Source organism: Chiloscyllium plagiosum, chromosome 22 (genome assembly GCF_004010195.1).
Source record: "Chiloscyllium plagiosum isolate BGI_BamShark_2017 chromosome 22, ASM401019v2, whole genome shotgun sequence".
NCBI classification, from domain to species: domain Eukaryota; kingdom Metazoa; phylum Chordata; class Chondrichthyes; order Orectolobiformes; family Hemiscylliidae; genus Chiloscyllium; species Chiloscyllium plagiosum.
In genome coordinates, this window is record NC_057731.1 from 46,933,199 (window position 1) to 46,959,179 (window position 25,981).

General features: G+C 42.6%; 1 protein-coding gene across 3 annotated transcripts in view; it reads right to left on the minus strand.

Annotated features, from left to right (window-relative positions):
* mms19 (MMS19 homolog, cytosolic iron-sulfur assembly component) overlaps window positions 1-25,981 on the minus strand; it is a 66,645-nt gene that overhangs the window by 3,922 nt on the left and 36,742 nt on the right. For all 3 annotated transcript variants that reach the window (XM_043712978.1, XM_043712980.1, XM_043712981.1), the window contains 11 exons: window positions 24,413-24,571; window positions 23,090-23,245; window positions 20,380-20,479; window positions 14,256-14,358; window positions 10,226-10,300; window positions 9,194-9,320; window positions 4,912-5,033; window positions 1,961-2,017; window positions 1,658-1,844; window positions 1,009-1,091; window positions 214-378 (listed from right to left, as the gene is read on the minus strand). In XM_043712978.1, the coding sequence (XP_043568913.1) occupies window positions 214-378; window positions 1,009-1,091; window positions 1,658-1,844; window positions 1,961-2,017; window positions 4,912-5,033; window positions 9,194-9,320; window positions 10,226-10,300; window positions 14,256-14,358; window positions 20,380-20,479; window positions 23,090-23,245; window positions 24,413-24,571 (1,334 nt within the window). The remainder of the gene's footprint in view (window positions 1-213; window positions 379-1,008; window positions 1,092-1,657; window positions 1,845-1,960; window positions 2,018-4,911; window positions 5,034-9,193; window positions 9,321-10,225; window positions 10,301-14,255; window positions 14,359-20,379; window positions 20,480-23,089; window positions 23,246-24,412; window positions 24,572-25,981) is intronic.

The window sequence follows — 25,981 nt, forward strand, 5'->3', positions numbered from 1 at the left end:
CACCAATGAATCTGAATGTACCACAGGCTAATAAAATTTATGACTATAAAGGCTTCAGAACACAATAAAAGTATAAAAAAAAATGCCCTTCACCTCAAGAACGTCAGGTTTCTGTTCCTGAGTAAGTAAGAAAAGATTGCACAAGTTAGATCTGATAATTAAATGATGAAAGTCCTTGGTCACAGTCACAGTGCTCCAACTGTCTATACGTACCATGGCAGGGCTGGAAGTCAGATTGAGCAATTTGTTCACTAAAGTATCTACATGCAAGCTCATGGTCTGAGTGGCGTCCAGCAAAAGAGGATGCAAACAGCCCAGTGTGGACAACTGGACCACCTGGTCTGAGCACGACAAAGCCTCCAACAACAGAGTCAGCAGCTGGTGAAGGAAAAGGAGCAATGGTTAAACCCGGCACAAATCAAATGCTTGGCTGATATAGACTGGTACCCATTACGTGCCTATTAATAGAGGTATTTTCTAATTCACCTGTTCAAAGATATTACTGCACACCTCCAGAGCAGATGAGATTTGAATGTAGGCCTCCTGGCTCAAAGGTTGGGACACTACCACTACATCACAAGGATGACACATCCCTCAATATGAGCCAGCACCAATCACATGCTCCCCTTAATACGAGCCAGCACCAATCGCGTACCACCCCCCCCTTTGGTATGAACCAGCACCAATCACACATTCTCACTGCTGTACCAGTCAGAAGTTGTTGATGCTGATTTATATCAAAGGGTCAAGTGAAAAGAGATAGAGAGGGTTAAAGTCAGGAATGCCATATTACACAGAATCACAACCTCCAGTAATATGATTGACTCTTAAGTGCCCTCTGTGCAATTAGGGATGGGCAATAAATGCTGGCCGAGCCAGCAATGCTCTTATTCCGTGAATAATTAAAACAAAAGCACATACAGAAGTGAAGAGATGACTAACATGATGAAGTTGCCCAGATTCTATAAAAGGCACAAAGCCCAAAGGGTGAAAAATGCTTTTACTGACCGACGGGAGCTCTGTCATCAGGACCTGCTTCGGAAGACTGTTCAACACGTGAGAAAGTGCCTTCAGGTAGTTCGACTTATTATCTGTAACAAAGCAAGCCCATTGTCCCAGGGTTAGAGGGAATATATCAATGTCACTATACCACTGTCAGGGTGAAAATGCCAGTGTTGGCATCAGCATGCGCTCGTTTAACAGGAAACAATTACCAATGGAGATTGCGACTAATTCTCCTGTAATCCTACCCCACGACAGCTCTGTAACTAACATATTTCACTCTGGAATTAGACAGCTCAAAAATCCTGCCTCCAGTTACAACCCATACTTCAGAGACAAACTACAATTATACTAAACACTGCTCTTGCAGACCGGTAGCAAATTCTAACCATTTAATTCTCCATTTCCTTTTGTGAAAAATGTGCACACACTCCTGAAGCTGGTGACTCTCAGGATGGAGTCTGAATGCTCCAGGATAGGGACTGAATTTCCCAGGGTGCTGCTGTCCGGTGGTCTGGTAGAACCCCCCCCAGCCTTGATTGTTGGTCCTACCGCAAACAACGGCCTGTCCTTTTCTCTCATTTGCCAATTAACCCACTACGCCTTCCTTTGCTCCAGAATCCCCATTCCAATTGCAACTGCAGACATGGATCACCTTCACTGGCTGAGTGGAAGCCCTGGACCAGTTTGGGGACGTTCTCGGTGAAGAATCGCTGCCGGTACATGATGCGAATGTCGGCGTGAGTGGCCTTGTTCAGGACATCCGAGGAGTCACTGACCAAGACGGAGAATCCGTCCGCTGCCTCAGTTCCCAGATCGGGGTCAGTGAGCAGCTGTATCAGCTGAGGAGAAAGGGGAGATTGAAGTGAGTGCGATGGGGAATGGAAACAGGCAGATTTGGAGAGATCAGAAAGAAAACAAGCTGCATGGTGTGCACCAGATCAGAGAAATCTCTTACCTTGTCAGTCAATGTGGCAGCAAGAGAGTGATAGCGCAGCACAAGTGATTTTGTTAACTAGGGAAATAATACAAGAGGAGGAGATTGTTAGACACAGCAGAACACTGCCTCAATTCACATCCCAAGGTGGTCAGCAACATCATTTGAAAGCATCAACACATCCACACTGACACAAGGCCATTAAACTTTCAACGTGAGCAGATGGCTTAAAGCTAATTATTTCACATTAAAAAAAAATCTTTCATTCATGAGATTTGGGCTTCGCTGGTTGGATCAGCATTTATTGCCGGTTCCCCGTTGCCCTGGAGAAGGTGGTGGGAGCTGTCTTCTTGAACCACTGCAGCCCATATCGTGTAGGTAGACCCAAGGTGCCGAAAGGGAGCGAGTTCCAGCATTCTGACCCAGCGACAATGAAGGGATGATAATGTATTTCCAAGTCAGGATGGTGAGTGGTTTGGAGGGGATCTTGCAGGTAGTAGTTTTCCCATGTACCTGCTTGTCCTTCCAGATGGTAAAGATCATGAGCTTGAACAATGATGTCCATGGAGCCTCAGTGAGTTTGCTGCAATTCATCTTGTTGGTAGTACACACTGCTGTCACTGTGGGTCACTGATGGAGGGAGTGAATGTTTGAGATGACGATGATGCATATCAAGCAGGCTGCTTTGTCTTGGAAGTTTGTGTGAGTGTAGTTGCAGCTGTATTCACGCAGGCAAGTGGGGAGTATTCTATCACACTCCTATCAGGATTTGGGTGGTCAGGTCCAATCTCTGACCTGTTCTTGTAGCCTCAGCATTTATTTACTGTGGATCAGTTAGCTCAGTTGGCTGGATGTTGGTTTATAATGCAGAGTGATGCTTACAGCATGGGTTCAATTCATATGCCAGCTGAGCTTACCATGAAGAAGTCTCCTTCTTAACCGCTCCTGAGGTGTGATGGCCCTTTGGTTAAACCACCACCAGTCATCTCTCTCTCTAATGAGCAAGCAGCACTCTGGTTTGGCAGGACTTTGGTAACTTTACTTTGACCTACTTATGTGACTGGTCTAGTTCAGTTTCTGTTCAGTGGAACGTAATCCCTGGAATGTTGGCAGTAGGAAATTCTCCCAAATGACCACTCCTGGTACCTGGCTGCATGTGCCACCTAAACTCAGTGGTACTGAGTCAGGATTGTTTGAGGTAGTTCACTGCCACCAGTCTTCCTTTGTCTTTGCTTTGTCTGGGGCCTACTTAGAGATTAGTGGTGGAGGACAATGTGAACAGAAGAGGCTCTGTTTTTAGATAACAAGATACCACTGCATGATAGCATTAAACACAGTGACATTTGGTCAGGCATCTTTACTTGGACCTTAGCGGATGGTACAGCTGTATCTGCTTCCTCCAAAAACTACAGTAAGACCATAAGATCCTCAGATATAGGAGCAGATTTAGACCAGTTGGCCCATTGAGTCTGCTACGCCATTGTATTTCTCAGATCCACTCTCCTGCCTGTCACCCTTGATCCCCTGACTAATCTAGAATCTATCTACCTCTGTTTTAAATAGACTCAATGACTTGGCCTCCACTACCTTCTGTGGTAATGATTTCCATAAATCTCTCTTCAGTTTTAAAAGGGTTGTCACTTCACTCTGAGGCTGTGCCCTTCGATCCCAGTCACTCCATCCAGTGAAAACATCTTCTCCACATCCATTCTCTCCAGGCCTCTCAGTATTTTGCAAGTTTCAATCAGATACCCCCTCCCCAATTCTATACTCTTCATTGAGTACACACCCAGAGTCCTCAACTGCTCCTCATATGACAAGCCCTTCACTTTTGTGAACCTCCTCTGGACCCTGTCCAAGCCCAGCACACACTTTCCCAATTAAGGAGCTCAAAACCTCTCCCAAAACTCCAAATGTGGTCTGATCTTAGCCTTATACAGCCTCAGCACTACATCACAGCTCTTGTAATCTAGCACTTTTGAAATGAAACAAATGCAAATATTGCATTTATTCTTAGGAGAATCCAGAGTAGAATGCCTTGTCTCCACCCACACTGTGTGGCATCAGTAGGATGGAAGGAGCCTTATAACATGAATATTAACCCCTTCAGGGCCATTATTCATATAACAGTGGGTAATTAACATACGATGCAGCCTGCCAGGAAAGACTAGAGAATGAAGGAGTGCTACTGGCAAATAAAAAGAGGAACTGAATCTCAAACTTGCAACACAGACGAAAAGGCTGTTTGGACACATGTGTCAGGTCTCTGAACCAGCCACTTACTTATGCGCATTACCCCAACTGCTAAACATTTCAGTATACATTACCCTCTTCAAAGTCTTACAAGATCCTGCACTCACTACAGTTCCTGTTAAGTCTTATTGTAAGTTTTGAACTGCTACACTGAGTTACTGGATAGCATCTGGGAGCAGAAATTCTGGCCGACTTCCCCAGCGCTCCTCTACCCAAGGATTTTGAGAGAAGTTGAAGAAGTGCCTGTGCTCTTGGATACATTTGCTGTATAATGCCTCTGCTTTAGTCGGGAGTAGCTGTTTGAGTCAGATGTTGGCGAGTTCGACTCTCACACCAGAGGTTCTAGCACAGAATCCAGGGTGATACTCGGTGCTGGTTCTGAAGAAAGACTGCACCATCAGTGGTGCTGTGAAATAAAATGAGTCATGGAAGCAAGGTCCTGTCTGTCCTCTCTTAAGGAGGAAGAGGATCCACAGCTACTATTCTGACCAGGAACAAGGGTGTTCTCCCATGGCCTGGTCATCCGTCAAGAATCACTAGAGGGAAAAATAATTGGTAATTATCATATTGCTGATAGCAGGAGGTAGTTGTGCACAAACTGGCCAAACGTACATTCCAAAAGGGACTACAATTAGTCTTTTAGTTCATGAAAGGCTCTGTATAAATACACATTTCTCAAAAATCGAATAAGTATAACTATTGGCGTATAAATTCCTTACCCACAGCAGTAAGGTGAAAACTCGGGTCCTGCTAGTAGCCTGTGCACAAACTCCAGCATTCCTCTCCAGCCCACTGTCAATCTTTTTCAACACATCCTGGAGAACAGAGTCCAACTGTTCACCTACAAACACACACAGGGAAAGGATTAATCACAGGACTGTCCTGCACAACCTGAGCTGAGGCTCCTGCAAGTGGAAGTGGTTAAAAAAAACAGAGAGAGGAAGCTAAAGTTGGCTCTCAAAAATTATTTTTAGAACATAACCAACTCGGAGTAGGAGTAGGCAATCCAGGCCCTCGAGCCTGCTTCACCATTCAATACGATTGTGGCTGATCTCATCTCAGCCTTGATTCCATCTTTTCTGGCTGCTTTCCATAACATTTCCACTCATTGAAAAACCTGTCTATCTCCTGCTTAGATCTTCTCAATGTCCTGGCATCCACTGCATTGTATTCCACAGATTCATGACACTTTGAGAAGTAATTTCACCACATGTCTGTTTGAACTATGCTACCCTTTATCCTTATGGATAAAGTCCGATATGGATACCCAATTGGGCAAAGCTTATTAATTAGAGCACAGAGATATACAGCACAGAAACAGACCCTTCTGCCCAACTCGTCCATGCCGATCAAATATCCTAAATAAATCAAGTCCCAGTTGCCAGCATTTGGCCCACATCCTTCTAAACCTTTCCTATTCAAATACCCAGCCAGATGCCTTTTAAATGTTGTAATTGTACCAGCCTCCACCCCTTCCTCTGGCAGCTCATTCCATACACGTACCACCCTGTGTGAAAAAGTTGCCGTGTAGGTCACTTTTAAATCTTTTCCCTCTCACCCTAAACCTATGCCCTCTAGTTCTAGACTTCCCCATCCCAGGGAAAAGACCTTGTCTATTTACCCTATCCATGCCCTCATGATTTTATAAACCTCAATAAGGTTTTTAAAAGGTCAGCTGACACTCCAGGAAAAGTAGCCCCAGCCTATCCAGCCTCTCCTTATAGCTCAAACCTTCTAGCTCTGGCAACATCCTTACAAATTTTCTCTCAACCCTTTCAAGTTTCACAACATCTTTCCTACAGCAGGCCTTGTGCTCCATCACTCCTCTTGCTGAGAGTTTCCAGGACAATCAATCCCCATTCGCTAACTGTCAGCAGAACTTCAGGATATCAGAGAAAGGAAAGCAGGTGCTGAATCTTGAGTCACAAATAAATATAGTGTTTATGTGAAGCAGCGTTAGTCAAGGGGTGGTCACATGTCATAATCCCTGACTTGAAGTAATTCACTCTGCCCTCACTTCCATTGCAAGTTCTCATGTCCACATTCATCTGAAAGTGCCTGTGTTATTTATCCACTGCGAGTGGCTTTGCTGCAGCGACTCCACTAGAGGGAGCGTGGTTACAAAATGATTGTTTATACAGGCAATTTCCTATTGTAAATCCAGCCACAGAAAATTATATTAGAACCACAGTGACACAGAAATGCATGCGCACACAAAGTTTCCAATTCAGAAACCTCAACATAGTGCTGTTCACCACCAAGATAGCAAAGAATAGTGAGACCCCATCTTCCAGAACAATTTTTTAACAACCAGGTAATGAGGTATGAACTGTTGGTGTTTGTTGATGGTCTCCCTTTACCTTTTATGACAAGGCAAGGTGTTATATAAATGGCAAAGGCTGAATCCTACACTGACTTATTCACTACCTGTCCACTGTCTACAATTTACAAGTCAGGATGTGATGGAATACATGTCAGTGGCTGGGATGAGTACAATTTCAACAACACAGAGACCTGACAGCATACAGCACACAGGCAGCCTGCTTGATTGGCACCCATCCACCAGCAACGACGAGCACTCTCTTCACCACCAATGCAGAGTGACAGCAGTGTGTAGTGTTGCTGGGATGCACTGCACCAACTCATCACACCCACAATTTCTACCATTTAGTACAAGGGCAGCAGGTAAATGGGAACACTGAGAAAGTCTATAGCCTTAAAACTTGTCCTTAACCATTTAGACTAAACGTAACGTTGAATTATAGAACACATTTGCTGCACACTAGAAAAGAAGCTGACAGGCAGGGAGGATCAGGCCACAAAAAGGGGGAAACCCAGGTTACGCAGAAGATAAAAACATCTGTTCTCATCAGCATGCTCCTCGGCAATTAAGAACATTTGCCTTAACATAAGTGAATCTGTGTAAACAGGACACCGAGTGATAACATTCACGGCTGTTCCCTTGTGAAACTAATGACAGTGTTTGATTCTGACCTGAAAACGAATCTCGGTATCATCAAAAGCCTTGTAATTAATGGTCAGGTCCTATCAATTATAATGGATTCTTAGAGGGAAAAACATATTTTCTGTTACAGTCCCTGACTTGAGAGTTCAAAAGGACATGAGAGAGAGAGAGAGAAAGACCATTTTAATACTGAGACTACTGAAGCTAGTAGAAAATTAACTCTTTGTGCTTACTTGCTATGGACTGAATTTAATTGCATTTTGAGACTTTATGATGATGTTGAGTAGCCATTACTGGTCATGAAATGCAAACTCTGTAAAAAGGTAATATTGATGAAGCTTTAACTTATTTGCTGTTCTTATAGACCATGACTGCCCCACTGTCAATTCTAACGAATCAGATCTTATGTCTTACTTGAATTTGAATCATAACTCTGAAAAGAAAGCATGTTTAGTTTGAGGCTAATTAATCAGTTTAAATACAACCTTACGGTAACATCTCAGCCTCAGGTACAGAATGATTCTGTGCTCAAGATAAAAATCAGGAGTCTGCTCCTAGTTTAAAAATTATTCTAAACCTAACATTGAAGAGATTCTGACACAATCTGTCAGGAAGCTATTTTATGGTCAAAAGTTTGCCCTCCTTGCAAAGAAGACATTTTGTAAAACAATGATATCTGACATGCGAGCTGTGCAAGGTTACCTTACAAACTCTTCCAATTAATTCAGACTGGTACCTCTTTATGATAGGCCCTTATCTTGCCAGCAGATGCCTAACTCAGCTGGATTTGTTTTTCCCACCTGATGAATGGCTCAGGGCCTATAGGAGTGATCAGTCAAGCGCACACAGACCTGTCAATTAACTTCACTTCCTTACGAATTATTGTCTTTCACTGTTATCTAATTAAGAACATACAGTGTTGTTGTAAACTTTTTGTATAAAGGAAACCACTTTGTGACAGTACAACAGAGTAGCCTGCAAGTACCCTACTCTCCTCGGTTATTAGAACCTAGTTCGTTTAGCTTATAGGTATCAGTGTTATGTTGTAACAGTGATGTAATCAGTAAATAAAGGAGATGACTAAAATTAAACTAATCTGCCTGTAAGAGGTTTTTTATTCCAGACTACCAAAGAGTACAATCTCCGGGACAAACCAAGAGAGGCTTACAGGTTGAGTCCACAAAGGATTCCCTGGGCCGTCTCAAATCTATATTTAACACCACCACCACTTGCAAGTTTGTCTCCAAGCCACTCTCCATCCTGACTTGGAAATATATTGCCATTCCTTCAGTGTCATTGGGTCAAAATCCTTAAACTCCCTCAGTATTATGAGTCAACATATAGCACAGGGAGTGCAGTGTTTCAGCACAACTTTCTCAAGGAGTTCTGAGGAAGGGTCAGTGGACAGCAGTGGAGCCTGGTACAATTACAACATTTAAAAGGCATTGGATGGGTACATGAATAGGAAGGGTTTAGAGGGATATGCTGGCAAATGAGACTAGATTAATTTAGGATATCTGGTCGGCACAGAAGAATTGGACCAAAGAGTCTGTTTCTGGACTGTAAATCTCTATGACCCGAAACGTTAACTGATTTCTCTCCATAGCTGCTAAATCTGCTGAGCTTTTCCAGCAATTTCTGATTTTATTTCTCAAGGACAATTTAGGAATAGACAATAAATAGTAGCCTAGCGAGTGATGCTGCTGCAGATAGGTGCTATAGCTTATGAGGTTAAAGGCCTGTTTTTGATCAACAGAGGATCTTGAGTTTCAACCTGAATGCAGCTTTCAATTAAACTGATGTGTGCCAGAGAACATTTTGAATTAAGTGCCAATATAGTGACAGCATTCAAATCACCTTTCCAGCAAATCTCCGACAGTTGTGTAAATAACTCATAAGGAAATGGTTGCCAGTGGTGCTTGCCACCTGTGAGTGAATAAATAAAAGTCTTGTCTGCAGAATATTGAGCAATGGGCTGATGTAGATCGCTACTTCTCGCCTGTGAAAAGAAATGCTGACCTAGACCCTGTTCTCACCTGCAGGGTATTTGTTGATGAGGCCAGCAATGCATTTAGCAGCAGACGTGTAAGTGAATCGATGGTCGCTGGTGCAAGCTAGCTCCATTAGTCGTTCCAACAACCTCTCCTGTTGTGGTACTATTATCTGCAATAAACAAAATGCTTCTGTAACTTAGTGATTAGTGATCTGAGATTTATGAAATGAAACTAGACCTCATTCAGAGTTGTCCTCTCTCATGTTATTATCAAAAAGAAAGGACTCAGCATTAAGATGAGAACTTAACTACAGTGTATATACACATATTTATTTGATAGCCACACTTGGCGTTGAGAGCAGCACTGATTAAGTAGATGCAGATTGGAATCATAGAATCCCTACAGTACAGATAGAGGCCATTTGGCCCATCAGGTCTGCAGCGACCCTCTGAAGAGTATCCCTTACCCCCACCCCATCCCTGTTCACCATAATTAACCCACTGAGCCTGCACAACGCTAGAAACTATGGAACAATTTAGCATGGCCAATCCACCTAACTGACACATCTTGGGCCTTTGGGAGCCCCCTGGCAGAAACCCATGCAGATCGGGAGAGAATGTGTAAACTCCACAAAGTCAGTCACCCAAGGCTGGAATTGAATCCATGGCCCTGGCACTGTAAGGCACCAGTGCTAACTACTAAGACACAGTGCTGCCCTCTACACGGTTTCCAATGCTCCCAATTATATGTTCTAGACAGATTAAAGTTTGTTCGACACAATTCCCATCAAACTCTCTCAAGGTAGGTACACCACAGGGCTAGACCCATCCTAAAGCTTTCTTTGCATGACTCAACCCAACCTCAAGTGTGATTATCAGTGTGATAGTTTCATGTACCAACGCATCCTGCAAAACAAAGAGTACCAACTTGTAAACAGTCTTAGTTTGGTGGACTCTCCTTAACCGTTCACCTCATCAAAATGGTTGAAATGGACCAAGGTAACCCCAGCTCCAAGGAGGAAAAGACCATCTAATGATGGTGATAATTTTGCTTTTAGGTCAGGTTAAGACTCACATTCTTTGGCAGGGAGCAGACAGCAGCCTGCAGAAGGGCAATCAGCTGAGTTTGTGGCCACGGAGAATCCGGTGACTGGAAAACAAAAAGAAAATTTCATAGTTTACAGATTACAATGAAACATTCCAATTTCTCAATTCTGTATAACTTCTGTCTCCAATCATAAATCTACTGTGTCGAGCTTCGGACGATGGTAGGGGAAATAGAAGGTTGCCTTCAGTTGAGGCATTCAGAGGTACTGGAGCTTTTTATTCAAGGAGGAATGTGTTTGAGTCTGGAACACCTTTTATTTCAGGAGCCCTGTATCAGCATCAGGCATTTCTCAGTTAGAACTCCCTGGGCTCCATCCCGACAATGATTCTCTCCAAGAACAGATCAATCCCACGGCATCCCCAAGTCAGGTTGAATATTAGCACCTCACATTAGGCAGTTTGTCAACCCAAACTGAATGGAATGGTCTGGAATGTACTTGGTTACATTCTGCTCAACCATAGAATTAGTGTGTATCCGGATGGTGGAGCGAGAGGTGGAGTTATGAACTAATTCTGTTACTTAAGTTTCTGAGTGAGTCTGCAAGATAAAACAGGGAGATATCAAGGAGATGTCTGAGCTTCAAATCAAGGGCAGGCAGAAGAAGGGGTAAAGCCATTTAGGATTGAGATGAGGAAACATTGCTTCACTCCGAGGGTAGTGAATCTTTGGAACACTTTACCTCTGAAGGCGACTGAATATGTTTAAGGCTGAGACAATAGATTTCTACATATCAAAAACATCAAGGGATAAGATAATGCAGGAAAATGGTACTGAAGTAGAAGATTAGCTTCAATCACCTCAAAAGGTGGAACTGGGTCAAAAGGAGGAACGGCCTATTCCTGCTCCTACAGTTTATGTTCTTTGAAGTACTGAAAATCAGAGATTCATCAACCTCTCTCACCCACCTCCTGCTGTTTGCAGAGTCACTGGTATAGAGACCTAGGGCAGTGCACCAACCAAGTCAGTCAATGCAACGTGGGATAAACCTTGCCTGGGCTTGGGAGGGAGGCATAACTGAACTTTTCTAACATCAACTCAGTCCCTAATAAAGTTTTGTTAGGCAGCATCAGACCTCAGTACCTTAGACAATGTGAGGTTGTTCACCCAAGCCTCAGCATCACTATGTCAAGCAGACTAGGATTTTCCTGCTCCTCGGATGCTGCCTGACCTGCTGTGCTTTTCCAGCACCACTCTAATCTAGACTCTATTTAGCTGAATAAGTTGTGCCCTACATTTTTTCGGATAGAGTTCACTGGAAAAGCCTATGTTTATCGGCTGTCTTCCCTGATTTAGCTCCTATCACTGTCGCAGCTGAAATTAGCTGATTCATTACTGACAGAAGGTCAAACCTGAGTATTCTGGTCAGCATGGCACAGCTACATAGAAATGCAAGTAACAGCTGGAGCAGGAAGGCCATTTGAGACTGTTCCAACTTTCAACAGAACAGGCTGATCCATCGGCAACTCAGCTTTCTTGCCCTACACCCATGTCCCTTGATTCAGTCACTGCCCAAAAATCTAGTTTTTAAAAAAAAAATCATTATTTCATGTTATATCAACATCACTGGCAAAGCCAGCATTTGCTGCCCATCCCCCCTTGTCCTGGAGATGATGGTGGTAAAAGCTGCCTCCTTCAATCACAGCAATCCGTATGGTGTCAATAGAAACTGAAACATATGCAACAACTGAACATCTACAGCATTATTGCAAAAAGGATTCCAAAGATTCACAACCCTCTAACAGGATAGAAGAATTGGGAGCAGGAGCAGGCTGTTCAGCTCCTCAGAACCTGCTGCACGAACTCAAAAATATCATGGCTGATCGGATTGCAGCCTCAATTCCCACCCAGCCCTGAAAACCTTTGCCTCTTGTTACCTACCTCTGTCTTTAAAATGATCAACGACTGCCACCATGCCGTTTGTGGGACAACAATGTTCCAAACACTCATGACTCTCAGAAAAAGTTGAAAATCACACAACACCAGGTTATAGTCCAACAGGTTTATTCGGAAGTACAAGCTTTCGGAGCGCTGCTCCTTCACCAGCAGCTAGTTTGATTTTAAACTTTGCCCACCCCAGTCCAACATGGCACCTCCATATCATGGCCTCTTAGAAAAAGTATTCTCTATCTCAGACTATGAAGACGTTTTGATGAATGACCAGTTTCTATGTGGGGCGGCAAGGTGGCTCAGTGGTTAGCACTGCTGCCTCACAGCACCAGGGTCCCAGGTTCGATTCCAGCCGCGGGCGACTGACTGTGTGGAGTTTGCACATTCTCCCAGTGTCTGCGTGGGTTTCCTCTGGGTGCTCTGATTTCCTCCCACAGTCCAAAGATGTGCAGGTCAGGTGAAATGGCCATACTAAATTGCCCATAGTGTTAGGTGCATCAGTCAGAGGGAAATAGGTCTGGGTGGGTTACTCGGAGGGTCGGTGTGGACTTGTTGGGCCAAAAGGCCTCTTTCCACACTGTAGGAAATCTAATCTAAATCTAAAAAAGGCATGATCTGATTGTGGCTATATGGCTGGTTGCGTATTCTGAGACTCTGACCCCTAGTGCTAGACTCCCCAAAGGATAAACTACAGAGCTCTCAGGAGGACTGAAGGCCCATTGAGATGAAATGTCCGAATCTGAATTTAGCACCATCTCATTCTGCAGAACAGGGAACACCCCCAGTGTTCCTGCTGCTGTAAAGTTAGTGTTGCTTCAGACATTCTCATTTATTTAGTTTCAAACAGCTTACTGTAAACAATATACTGTGCTTTATCTGAAGGATCAGAAATGTAAAGGGACTGCTTTAACTGTATACAGCCTTGGTTCGATCCGGTACTGGATTCAGATCTAGGCACTGCATCTCAGGCCTTGGAGGGAATACACAAGTGATTCACCATTCACAGGATGACATGTATTAATTTATGAGAACAGGTTGCAACTTCAGGCCTCTCAGGGATAAATATTTGAGGAGTGATTAAATTGAAGTGATTAAAATAATTGAAAGGGATTCAACCAGACAGGAAGAGAGAGAAATTATTTCCTCTAGTGGGAGAGTCAGAACTAGGGTGAGCTGAATGCAGTATTCCAATTGGGATCTGTACAATACTCTGAAAAGTAGAGCTCAGCGATTCAGGACTAAAACCAAGAAATAAGCAGTCATGGAAATCTAGAACTCGACGCTCCAAAAGGGTACAGATGCTGAGGAACAAACTAATCGTCCTTGCAGGAACTTTTTATTCAGTAAGGGTACCATTAAAGATGGGTGGCTGGTCTTGAGGTACAGATCAGCAATGGTTTCACTGACAGGCAGAACAGGCTCAAGGGGCTGAATGGTCGTCTCCTATTCATTTGTTTTGTTTCCAGTCAACAATGCAACAAACGTTGCATGTGATGACTGGATAAACCGTGGGCCCTGCCGAGCTCCTCTAATGATTCAGCATTGAAGACCCCAGGAACAATGTCAAAAATGCAGAACTAAAAGCAATCAGAATCCTGTGAACACCTTGGTGCATGTCTGGCTGGAGCAGGATTATGCTGAGCTTCAATGGTGTGGCCACTGAATAGCCCAGCCAATACTGTGCTCAGCCGGACAGAACACAGCCAGTTGGTTGGCTCTTGCAAAACATTCTCAGAGGGTCAGTACCACAGGGGACACTGTTAAAGATAACTGGAACTCTAGGTTCTGATATAGATAATCTGGAATGCAATGGGTTGTGGAGAGAGATTCAGCAGTTAATTTAGATAGGAAAACTAGTTAACTAATTGAGAAATGAAAATATTTATCTTTTCCATCAACCTGCTCAGACATATTATGACACCTCTGGAGTAGGTGGGATGTGAACCTGGGTCAACTGGTCCAGAGGTAAGGACATTACCACTGTGCCACAGGAACCCTCAACAGCTATGGGACTAATTGGCAGTTGTTTCAAAGCTGGTGCAGAATTTGTGTGTAGAATGATTCTCTGATTAAAGATCATTAACAAAAAAAAAACAAAGGAGTTGCTCACCTGAAAAGGCTGGAACTTTCTGGAAAGGTTATTTTCAGGCAAGGAGGAGACATCCCCATCAAGGTACAAGGCCACAATCTGGGAGATTGTTCTAGAAGCTCGTCTAAGAGTGGGTAGTGTTAGAGAATGGGGAAGGGGGAAAAAAGAAAACAAAACCTTTTCTTTAATAACAAAGAACTTTCTACACACAAACGGAAAATTTCAAAAGGTAACTCATGTCATGATTCAAAAATAATTTCACTGCCAGGTAATTTTCAAAAGCCAGGTTTAAAAATATTCATAGAGTGAAAAGGTTGCTGAGAACCTTGGCATTTCTTTTCCTTTATTCGTCTATGGCAGTGTTTTTCAACCTTTCTGTATACAATGCCCCCTTCTTATCCTTGAAATCATGCAACACCCCCAAATCACCAAAGTCTGTTTTTGCAATTCACTGCAGTGCTGAAAACGGAAAACCTTTGTGAAATATGTTTTATATACAACAAAAAATAAATGTTATTTATTACTGTTCTTACTGTCCGCCTACTTTTGACTCACTCTGTATAAATTTTAGTCTGTGATAGCAAAATAGTCAGTGCGATCCTTGTGGTTCATGTTGTCTTGCTAAATCATATACATGTTTCAATTTTTGTCAAAAACAATCTCAGGTCACCACGCTGAACAACATCCATGTGATTGCGGGTCTTATCTTGTATTCTGGCAACAGCACGGAATCCTTTCTCAACCAAATAAGAGGTAGGAAATGGTCGTGCAAACCACTTCGCCTCTTCGCTTAATAGCAGGAAACAACAGTGGGTGGCAGCTTGAATCCAAAAAAGGGGCTCACTCATTTGCGAAAACCGAATTTTCATTGCAGTGTCTTTTTGGAGCTCGATCATTTCTTCCTGAAGTCAAATGTCCATTTCTTCTGCGCACGAGATAAAGGGGTCAGTCAGCCATGTAGGGATCTCCATCTCGATAAGATCAGCAAATCATATTTTCATATCATGCTGCAGTGCACAAATGTGAGCTGAGTAGATTAGTAACTGATCATCAGTAACATCCTCCGTAATATTGTTTAAACTCCGGAACTGGTAAAACTCACGACGACTGATATTCCGATGAAAGAGATCAAGTTTCGCAATAAAAGATGTAACAGCATTCCTTGCTTTTATGAAACTCACATTATCTCCTTGTATCTGCATGATCAGCGAATTGCACTTATCAAATATATCCGCGAGATATGCAAAGTCGTGTTTTACGGTTTCAGCTTTCATACAAAGGTTTTCATTATTTCTGTGTAGGAATTCGATGCTAGAATCGAACACTTCATGGAAACGATTGAGGCATTTTCCTTTCAAGAGCCATCTCACTTCTGTGTGCAGCAATTGCAGAAATTCATCTTCATTATCTTTATAGAGTTGGCGGAGAAATTGTTCATTCAGAGCATGTCTCTTTATATAATTTACCTCATCTATCACCACTTGTAGAGAATGGTTGAGGGCTTCACTAAGTTTCTTTGCAGCCAGATGCTGCCAATGGATAATGCAGTGTATTGTGAAAACGTGTGGCACTTCTCTCTTCAATAATGCGACAAATCCCCAATGTTGGCCAATCATAGCACGCGCACCATCCGTAGCACAAGCAATAATGTTTTTGAGGGAAACAGACTTTTTATCAAAATAATCCTTGACGCAGTCTAAGATAGTCTTACCTTTGGTATCTGTCGGTAGATCCAGAGTAAAAAGTAGTTCTTCTAGTATTTCATTTTTGTTGATGAAACGTACGTACCCCAAAAGAAAAGCTTGATTTCTGCATATAGTACTTTCATCAATTTGTAAGGCGATTTTTTTCGATATCAAAAGGGAACATAATGTATCTTCAACATTTGACGCCATTTCATCGATGCGCCTTCTCACAGAATCGTTGCTAAGAGGAATACACTTGACAGTCATTGATGGCTCCTGGCGTAGCACGATTGATAATACTTCAGCAATAGCTGGAAGCACCAATGATTCACCCACGGAATGAGGTCTACCACATTTTGCAATTAGCTTTGCTATGTTGTATGATGCCACAAGGCCACCCACATTTGTGGCTCCCATCTTTGAAAAAGCAGTGGAAATCATTGGTCGCTGATTGAATGTTTGAAAATATGCCAAATCTTTGTCCTTTTTGTCACTGTGTTTCTTTTTCCAAATGTTTAATAAGATGGGAAGGCTTCATGGCCTTGTTGGAAAAACCTTGTTCACAGAGCAAGCACAGTGGTAACTGCTTATTAGACGGAGATTGAATAAAGAGATATCACAAATAGTCCATGCTATACTGCCTGCACTTTTTCTTACTCCATGAGGCCATTTTTACACTGTCGCTCGAATAACCTGATGGAATCATGGGTATTGCCTTATCATGATGATTTTAAGATGCTCAGACAAGTGGCAAAATTTGATTGGTTAGTGTGCATTCATTCTGCCACCCGGTAGAACAGTTGAAAAGCTGTGTTTCGTCTTCCTAGAAGCGACACGAATTAGGTGATATTGATCTCGGCAGTAGAATCAGTGCCAACTGCAAACGAGTTCAAATGGTTTGCCATTCACAGAGAAGACTGTCAACAATAGCGCAGCAACCAATCAGAACGCACGCCTTCATGGGTGCAGGGAAAATAACAGGCGCTTCCGCCCCCCCCCGTTGAGAAACACAGATCTATGGGATTCAGGCATCATTGGCCACTTGACATTTGTTGTCTGGCCATAATTGCCCTTGAATTGGATATGCGGAGAAATGTTCGACAACGGCGGGGCAGGGGCAGGGACAGGGGCGGCTTTGTTCAGAATAATTGAGGACATCTGTTCTTAGTGTCAGTGGATCGGTGATACCATTTATTCACTTGTGTAACATGTGGCAGTACTTCCTTCTCACGCCGGGTCTGGAAGATTGCGCATATTTCACAGTTGGATATCGGATAACTAAAATTTTGGTTATATCGAAGACTCTTAACAAAACTCATACTCAAGAGGAAAATATTTAATAAGGTGAATGGAATATGCACGTAATAGAACAATCCTGATACATAATCATGTAAACCACACTGAGCAGATTTGAATTTATGAAGCTCAGCTCCCTCATCTTGACTGTTCTGGAATGTGAATGTCTCATTACCCCTACAAGCTAAGAAAACATGAAGTCTGAAACTGAGATAGTAGGAAAGTTGGAAGATGTTCATATGTGAGTGAGAGAGAAAAACATTCTTCTGTAAATTATATTCACTGACCGAAGAGACCAGAGAGCGAGCGAGAGAGAGACACACAGAGAGACAGAGAGACACACACACACACACACACACAGACAGACATTTCAGAAGCTGGTGGAAAGATTAACTCTGTGGTCTGATTTGAGTGAATACTGGCTTGTCATGTTTTGAATGTTTGTGTGCTGTTCCCTGGAGCCCGAGATCAGAGAATGTTATGAATTTAATTTGCATTCTGGGAACCTGAGATGATTTTAAAAGAAAAAGCCATTTTGTAGGACAATGATACTGGAAGTGTTAGATGAGCAAGGTTACCTCATGACTTTTTCCATATAGGTTAGACTATTGTCATTATGATGAACTAGCCAAAGCAACTAACCATTTGGCCTGACTTGATCAGGTTCCCTACTTTAATGTGCGTGTAGCTTAATTAGTTAAGCATACTCAGACCCGTCAGTGAGTTCCTCTTCCTCTGCAAACTTTTGCCATTTTATTGCTGCTCATCTGATTAAGGACATGTGGCATTTTTGTAATTTTAATACCAATTTCTGTGTAGAAACAGCTTGTTTGCAGCAAAAAAGGGAGCAGCCTGAGAGAGCTCTTAGGGGTAAGAGCTGGTGCTGCTACTCTGCTAATGGTTTTAGAACCTTAGCTCAAACCTGGCTTGTAGGTATCTATAATATAGTGTATGGTAAATGCCATTGGTAAATAAAAAGGTAATAATTTAAACTAAACTGTCTCTAAGAATTTTATATTCCAGACTACCATGAGTAAGATCTCCGTGGAATCTTTTTTTTTTACCTACAATTCCATGAAAGGGCAAATGAAGCCTCCATTATAAGACAGTAGGCCCGACAGTGCAGCATTCCTTTCATTATCGGATTGAAGTGCAAACCTACATTTTGGGCTGAGATCTCAAAGGGAGCTCGAGTGTTAACAGTGGTTCAGTTGGTACCACTCTTATCCAAATCAGGAGGTTTTGGTTCAAGCCACACTCAAGGACTTGAGCTCAAGATACTGACATTCTTGTGCCAGGGTGTTGCAATTTTGGCTGAAATATTAAACCAATGGCCCAGCTTCTCTCTCACGAGAGCACAATTTCAGACAAGAGAAATCCCTAATGCCCATGGCCAATGCCTGACCCCAATTCAGTCTCAAAAAATTATATGGTCATTACCACATTAATTGCTGTGGGAGCTTAGTTACCACAAATCAGCTGTTAACTTTTCCTACTTTACAGCAGTGGTTACATATCAAAGAGCAATTGTTTGGCTTTAGTTCCATCTGTGGGTGTGAAGGCATCAGAGAAATGCAAGTTTTGTTTTAATTATGAAACCACAACATTCTGATTCAGAGCCAGAGTGCTATCTCCTGAGGTAAGCCGCCAAATGAACTTTACACTTGCCTGAAAAAGAGCTTCACACATACAAATTACTGTTCAAGTTCAAGGAATTTAGATAGCCAGGCAAATACAGCACAGCGAATTACAAGCAATAAATGAGATGAATGACAATTCTTGTGCTTTTTGGTCATGTTAACAGAGCGAGAAATGTTGGCTGGAAGCTGGCAAACAACTTGCTCCTGTTTCAGTACCCCCTCACCAAAAGGTCGTTGATATGCAGAACTGCCCATTTCTTTTCAGTCTCTTCTGGTAACCTCACTGACTTAGAACTAGTGAGAGATCCCAGGAGCGAGAGAAAAACACTAATTGCGGGTTTACAAGGTGGCACCTATCATCCATGCCATCGTGAACATCATTATAGACATCATTACAGTGGCAACATCCGTAGCTGTCTGGAACAGCGATGACGCTACCCAATTGCCAGTTCCAGCAGCTGGTATCTAAAATAAATTAGAAAACATGTGGGCCACAGAGTTGACCAATCTACACATGTAATCCAGATACATGCATTCAAGGCACTATTGCGGCTGTGTGACACCACAGGACCATCAGCATATGCACGGACTCCAGTGGCCATCTTTGCACAGATGAACTCTGCCAAGCACCTTTGATATTTGGAACACATGATGTAGGTTGACAATTCACTCATCAGGTCCACTTTCCACAAGGGCAAACAGTCAATAAGTTGGACCAGTCTTGACTGGGACAGAGATTTCATCCTACATAAGAAACAGGAGCAAAAGTAGACAGTACAGCTGCTTCAGACTGGACTGGCCGTCAATACAACCATAGCTGCTTCCCTGAATTCATTGCCTGAACTCCTTGACCACAACCTACTGCCACATGAACTCCAATTTCCCATCAACTCCACATACGCTTCCATTCCCTGGTGGGCCAAAAATCTATCATTTGCAGTCATTAATATATTCAAAGTATGAAGCATCTACTGTTCTCGGGAATAGAGAATTCCAAAGTCTCACAACCTTCTGAGTGAACAAATTTCTTATCTCAGTCCTAAGTGGCTTACTAATTGTCAATGTTTCCTCTAAACTGTGTGGCTGTGCAGCTGCTTCGACAGTCCACGTTGCATTGATTTGTAATTCTGAGAAGTCACTCCCGTGCACAGACCTTGGAGATCATTGCAGAAAATAAAATTAGTGGGAACATTACTCCTTAGCCTAAGATTCTGTCATCACCTTTTAGATTCTCTGACCAGGGGAAACAACTACTGAGTGTCGATCCTGTCAAACCCCTTCAGAATTTATGTATCAATGAATTCTTTTCCAAAAAGTACTTGGCCCATAAGATCTTCTTCCTGGCCCAAGGATTTCCATCACTCAAGACATTATGTGAATACAAGGGGAGGGTGGGAAAGACGTGGATGGTCATGATGACTTGGCCATGGACTTTTGGTACATAAGGGAATAGGGGCATCCTTCATGAACCAGACAAATATTTCCTGTCCCTGAAAAGTACGTGCAAAAGTCACAGAAACTTACTCTGTCTCGCCATCACTGTAGGCAGTGCTGATCACGGTCCCAAACGCCGTGATTACCTGTTCCTCACACAGGATGCCAAGCCGGACCTCAGATGCACAGTCTAGATCAGATAGTTTACAAGGTTTAGTGAGTAAAATTCACATTTCTTCATTTTTTTTCAGTGACAAGCTTTATAATCATCGTTCACTTCCAATTACACAAAGCCAGATCAAAAGAGAAAGTAAACTGTAGGGAGCAGTAAATTTTATCTTAAAGACAGCATCTCTGACAGTTCAACACTCACTCAGTGCTGCACAGGAATGTCAGCCTAGATTATATGTGCAAACCCCCCCAAAGTGGGACTTGAACCCCTCAACCTTCTGACTGAGGCGAGACAGAAACATTTGGATGGGTATATGAATAGGAAGGGTTTGGAGGGATATGGGCCGGGTGCTGGCAGGTGGGACTAGATTGGATTGGGATAACTAGTCGGCATGGATGGGTTGGACCGAAGGGTCTGTTTCCATGCTGTATATCTCTATGACTCTACAATCCATTGAGCCGCAGCTAACACGAAAAAGTTTCCAAATTCCAGTTCTGAGGAAGGGTCACTTGACCTGAAATGGTAACTCTGATTTTTCTCCACAGATGCCAGACCTGCTGAGCTTTTCCAGCAATTTCTACTTCCGTTAAGTATTTTCCAAAGTAGGCTGCTTTCTTTAAATGTAGAGCTAATAGACTGGGTTGCATGGAGGTTCATGTCGGGACTCAGCTCCAGTGGAGGAAGGAGAAGAGGGTCAGTGTCTAGGTGGCAAGGCCTGCATCACAAATTATTTTTTCTAAAAAAGCTACAGATGAAGAATTTACATGCAGCTGTCATGTAGTTGGGCAAAAAAAAAGTTATATATCAACAGCTGTGATTACAATGACACAGATTTCCTATCAGTGTCACATCTGCTTCCTATCATGGTTCAGGAATGGGGAGGGCAGAGAGAGTTGGGCAGCTCATGGAATTGATCAGTTCAGACTCAGTTTCTAATTTCAGGATAGCTTAATATGTAAATCTCCTTCCGTTTACTCTTGAGACGTAGTTACAGACTAATATTTGTGAGAGCAAAACAATACCCCTTTTTGTTAAATATGTTTTCTCATTCCCTTGGTTAATCCAATCCAGGTGTCTAACAAAGAAATCTCTCTGAAGGCATGATTTGGAGATGCCGGTGTTGGACTGGGGTGTACAAAGTTAAAAATCACAACACCAGGTTATAGTCCAACAGGTTTAATTGAAAGCACTAGCTTTCGGAATGCTGCTCCTTCCAACCACCTGATGAAGGAGCAGCGCTTCAAAAGCTATAGCTTCCAATTAAACCTGTTGGACTATAACCTGGTGTTGTGCGATTTTTAACTCTCTCAAGGCAGACATCAAACTGTGTCCCAAACAGGTGCCTTGAGATGCTCGGCTCCTTATTGTCTCACTGCACGTTCTTGAGAAAACAATGACAAGAGTGTACAGCAGAGAACTATTGCTGAGGTTGGGGTGGCACAGGACAAAAAAAAAAAAATTGGGCACCCAAGAGCCTGTATCACTCAGAACAGGAAGGAAGAAAAACAGAGAAATAGCAGGAGGCTATTTGGACCCTCGAGCCTGTACCACTAATTAGTGAGCTCATGGCTGAGCAGAGGTTGAATTCTATTCATCACGCTTGGCTCCATTCCCCTTAGTATCATCAGCCAGCAATCTAAATTAAAATTATTAATTGAGTTGGCATCCACTACTTCAGTTCTACATACCTAACCACTCCTAACTGATCTGGTTGATTTTAAGGTTATGTCATCATTTTTCTAGATTCCTTCCACAGAAAAAATATCAAGATAGAGTGGAGGACAAAAAAAAAAAGAGAGTCTGGCTGAATGATAATTCAGTCTTCCTTTCCGGTGGAAGTATCTGTGGTGCATTCAGCCCCTCTGTGCAGTTCTGTGACTACAATCAACCAAGTGAGTGGCAGAGTGGGGAAGTGGGAACTAATCCAATTCCCACTGCTGTCGGATATCTCAGCAAGTTGTGCGACTACACCTTTGATTGGAAGTTTCATTTTAAGTTGAGAGAAAGAAAGTGGGGGGGGGGGGGGGGGGGGGGGGTTGAGGGGAGGATAGAGGGAGGAAGAGAGAGAGAGAGAAAAAATGCAAGTGAGATAAGAGGTCTTTGAGAAATGCAAACACAATATGAATTCCAATAAAGCAGGTAATAAATGACAGGTTGGCGAAGTTCCAGGTTAGGGTCCCAGACCATGGCAATTTAACTGATCCACTTTTTGAATCCCAAATAGTAAAAAAAAAAGAAAAAGTTTAAAAATTGATCAAATACTCTGCAAATATTTAATTAGGAAGAAAATAAAAATAAAAATGGGAAAGAGCATGGGCAGGTACTAGCTCATAGTTACAATGCATGCTTAAGGTTATGTTTAATGTCCTTCAGCAGTTTGAATGAATTCTGGGTCAAATATTTCAGAAGAAAAAGAAGAGGGAAAAAGTGTAGAAGCCTGATCCAATGGAATCAAGGTAATGCATGGTTAATATTTAATAGCAGTTACACTTTTGTACAAAAACAAAGAGCAAGTGGGAGTCATGACTTACTAAAAAGGTAAACAGACCTTTCTCCTGTCCTGTAAGGGAATGCTAACTTGGATGCTTAGCAATGCTCATTTGGGTTTGGCTATAAGGTCATGTTTACCTTGCATAGCTGTCTGGATGGCCAGTCCCAGTAGGCATGGAACAACCATTTGGTGAAAGTACTGGCTGCTCTCTTCAGCACCCCGACAGTGTTCTGCCACTCGCTGCAGGCTCTGGCACATCAAGATGGCCATGTCGCTTTCATTGCCTGAAGTCCCTGCAAGAAAATAAAGTTACTGTAATTAGGTCCTCTGATGGTGGAGCTCTAATGTACGCCACTACTGAGCTACAGTTTTCAAAAACATCCACCATAGAGTAGGATAGTCATCTCTCCCTTCCAAAAACCTGGTGTTGTTCACCTTAAAGTATTTTGCAATTGAAGAACAGGAAATTACATGTATATCAGGACTTTTACAATTATATTACATCCCAAAGCACTTGACAGCCAATTAAGTACTCTTGAAATGTTGATTCACTGTTTCTACATAGAATTTGTGCATAACAAGAAAACAACATAATATCTTTTAATCAAACAGAATTTATTATTGAAACTCAGTAGGTCGGGTAGCATCCGTGGAGAGAAAACAGAAGGACACTAAACATTACCTCTCTTTCCCTCCACAAATGCTGCCAGACCTGTTGGGTTTCTCCAGCAATTTCTGCTTTTGTTGGTTTCAGATCTCCAGCATGTGCAGTCTTTTGTTTTATATTGATATGTTGATTAAGGGATACCTTTCCCTTTTCGACCTCAAAGTATTTTCATGGGACCTGAGCATCTGCTGGAATTGACTGGCCTCAGTTTAATACATCAATGGGCATGTGCAGTCCTGCTGCAGCATCTGACCAAATGACAGTGCAGCACTCCTTAGCTGAGTGTCAGTTTTGACTCTTGTACTCAAGTTGAGAGTGGACCGAAACCCACAAAGTTCTGATTCAGAAACGCGACGAAACCCACAATTGACAATTAAAGGCAAAGTGAAGAGGGAACAAAACTATCAAATAAATGTTCAGAGTCACAATGTATTGAATTTCATGCCCCCAAGAGTGACCCATCCCCACATTCTATTTTTAAGAGCATTAGTCCTAATCACAAGATAGTTATCAATAGCAGATCACTGATCACTGATCACTCTGCCTCTGATTTACCATCCTTGGTCTCCTTCCACACCTGGAACATTAATGGTCCCCTTGCCTTTCAAAACCCCTTTTTCACTGACACTGTCTCACCCAAAGAAGGCGTCAATTCCGACCAGAGGCAGAGTTTCTTAAACCTTTTCACATCTGAACGGATACTCAATTAATAATTTGGAAAGAAATCTCAGCTTTCAGCATCTCAGTTCACCAACATTTTGGTGAGAAAAAAAACTCTTTCTGTAGAACTCACCTTTCTGTAAATTGGTCAAATGCTGCAGCAGGACTGGGACTGTCCTCTTCACTATACTGGGGTGTGTGGAAATGGCAGCCAGAGCCTGTATACTGCGTTGATGCAGAGCATTACCAGACGGTGCAAGAGGTTCGCCATCATCCTTCACTTCCATCCGTTCTAGAAATATCAGTGTACAAAATATTCATATTCAGTATTAATTACTCTTTTGATGACTCTGCTCAAAACTCAGAGCATGTTTCAGACAGTGCTTCAATACCAATTCTTCAGTTCCAGTCTCACTTGCTCACAGAAATTTCAGGTGTAAGAAGTGGAAGCAGAATTAACATTGCGAGTCCAAAAACAGTCTTCTTCAGTAATACCGTCTGCCTCCACCCCACCGCCAACACAATGGCTTGGATGTGTCTCGTTGGCTTTGCACTGATGAGATACTAAAGGAGATCCAGTCTGTATTATAGGGAAAAAGTTCAAGATCTTCACACTTGGAGACAGTGGCAACAGCCCTTATGCTAAACTTGCACAGACTCTAATTCTCCAAAGTTCCAAAGTGTTTTGAATGTTGGGTTGCAAACAGCTATGCTTTAAACTGTCAATTTGTTTCCAAGAGAAAAGGGATCTCAAGGATAACTCATCCACATTTATACTTGCATACATGATCTATGTGATTCTCGTTGCTATGGAGCAGGGGTTTGAGAGGGGATATGTTTCTAAAATATCCACGAAAACCATCTGTTATGCATCAAGAGAAAAAGTGAGTGAGTGACTGAGAGTCAGACAGACAGAGAGAGAGAACACGAGTGAGAGTGAGAGAGAGAGCGACAGGGAGACATAGAGAGAGAGCGCGAGCGAGAGCAAGAGGGGGAGAGAGCTAGCGGGGGAGAGAGAGAAAAGCTAAATACCTTTATTGTGCACAACACCACAAGAATGCAGATAGACATTTGTGCTTGGACTGGAAAAACCAAACTTGTGAAGAGCTAAAACTTGTGAAGAATTGCCTCACTTCAGCAAAAGGAAACATTACATGGTCAATGATACTTCTGGAGCTAAAGTGTTGCAAGCTGGAAAGGAACAGACCAGAAGTAAACTGTCAGGAGCCAGTCATTTTGGACTGTTTGCAGGAGCATTGAACATCCGCTTAAAAGACCTAATAGTGGATAATTTCAGTGTTTCTGAGGATAGTGAGACTTAACCTGTTTGACAGTGAAGTGTGAGATAACTTCGATTTTAGCTAATCCAGCTCTGACTGATTGGCAGCAGAAACTGCTTCAGTTTTCTCTCCAACCTATATTGACCCAAGACTTTTTGATCTCAGTGAACATTGCCCCATTAGAGCTTGATTTGAGATTGCAACTACACCCATGGTGCAGGCATAGCATTGAGCATAATAAAGGTCATTCCTTATGCCTTTAATTAATAGAGTGGCCAGTTAGTGATTTATTCAGTTATCATTTATTGCAGGTACTCAGAGTGATCTACTCTCAGCAATCACTGCAGACGTAGTGCACTTGGGAAAGGCAATTACAAATTGTGAGGAACATGGTTTTACCAGAGGGTGTGGCATCAAGGAAA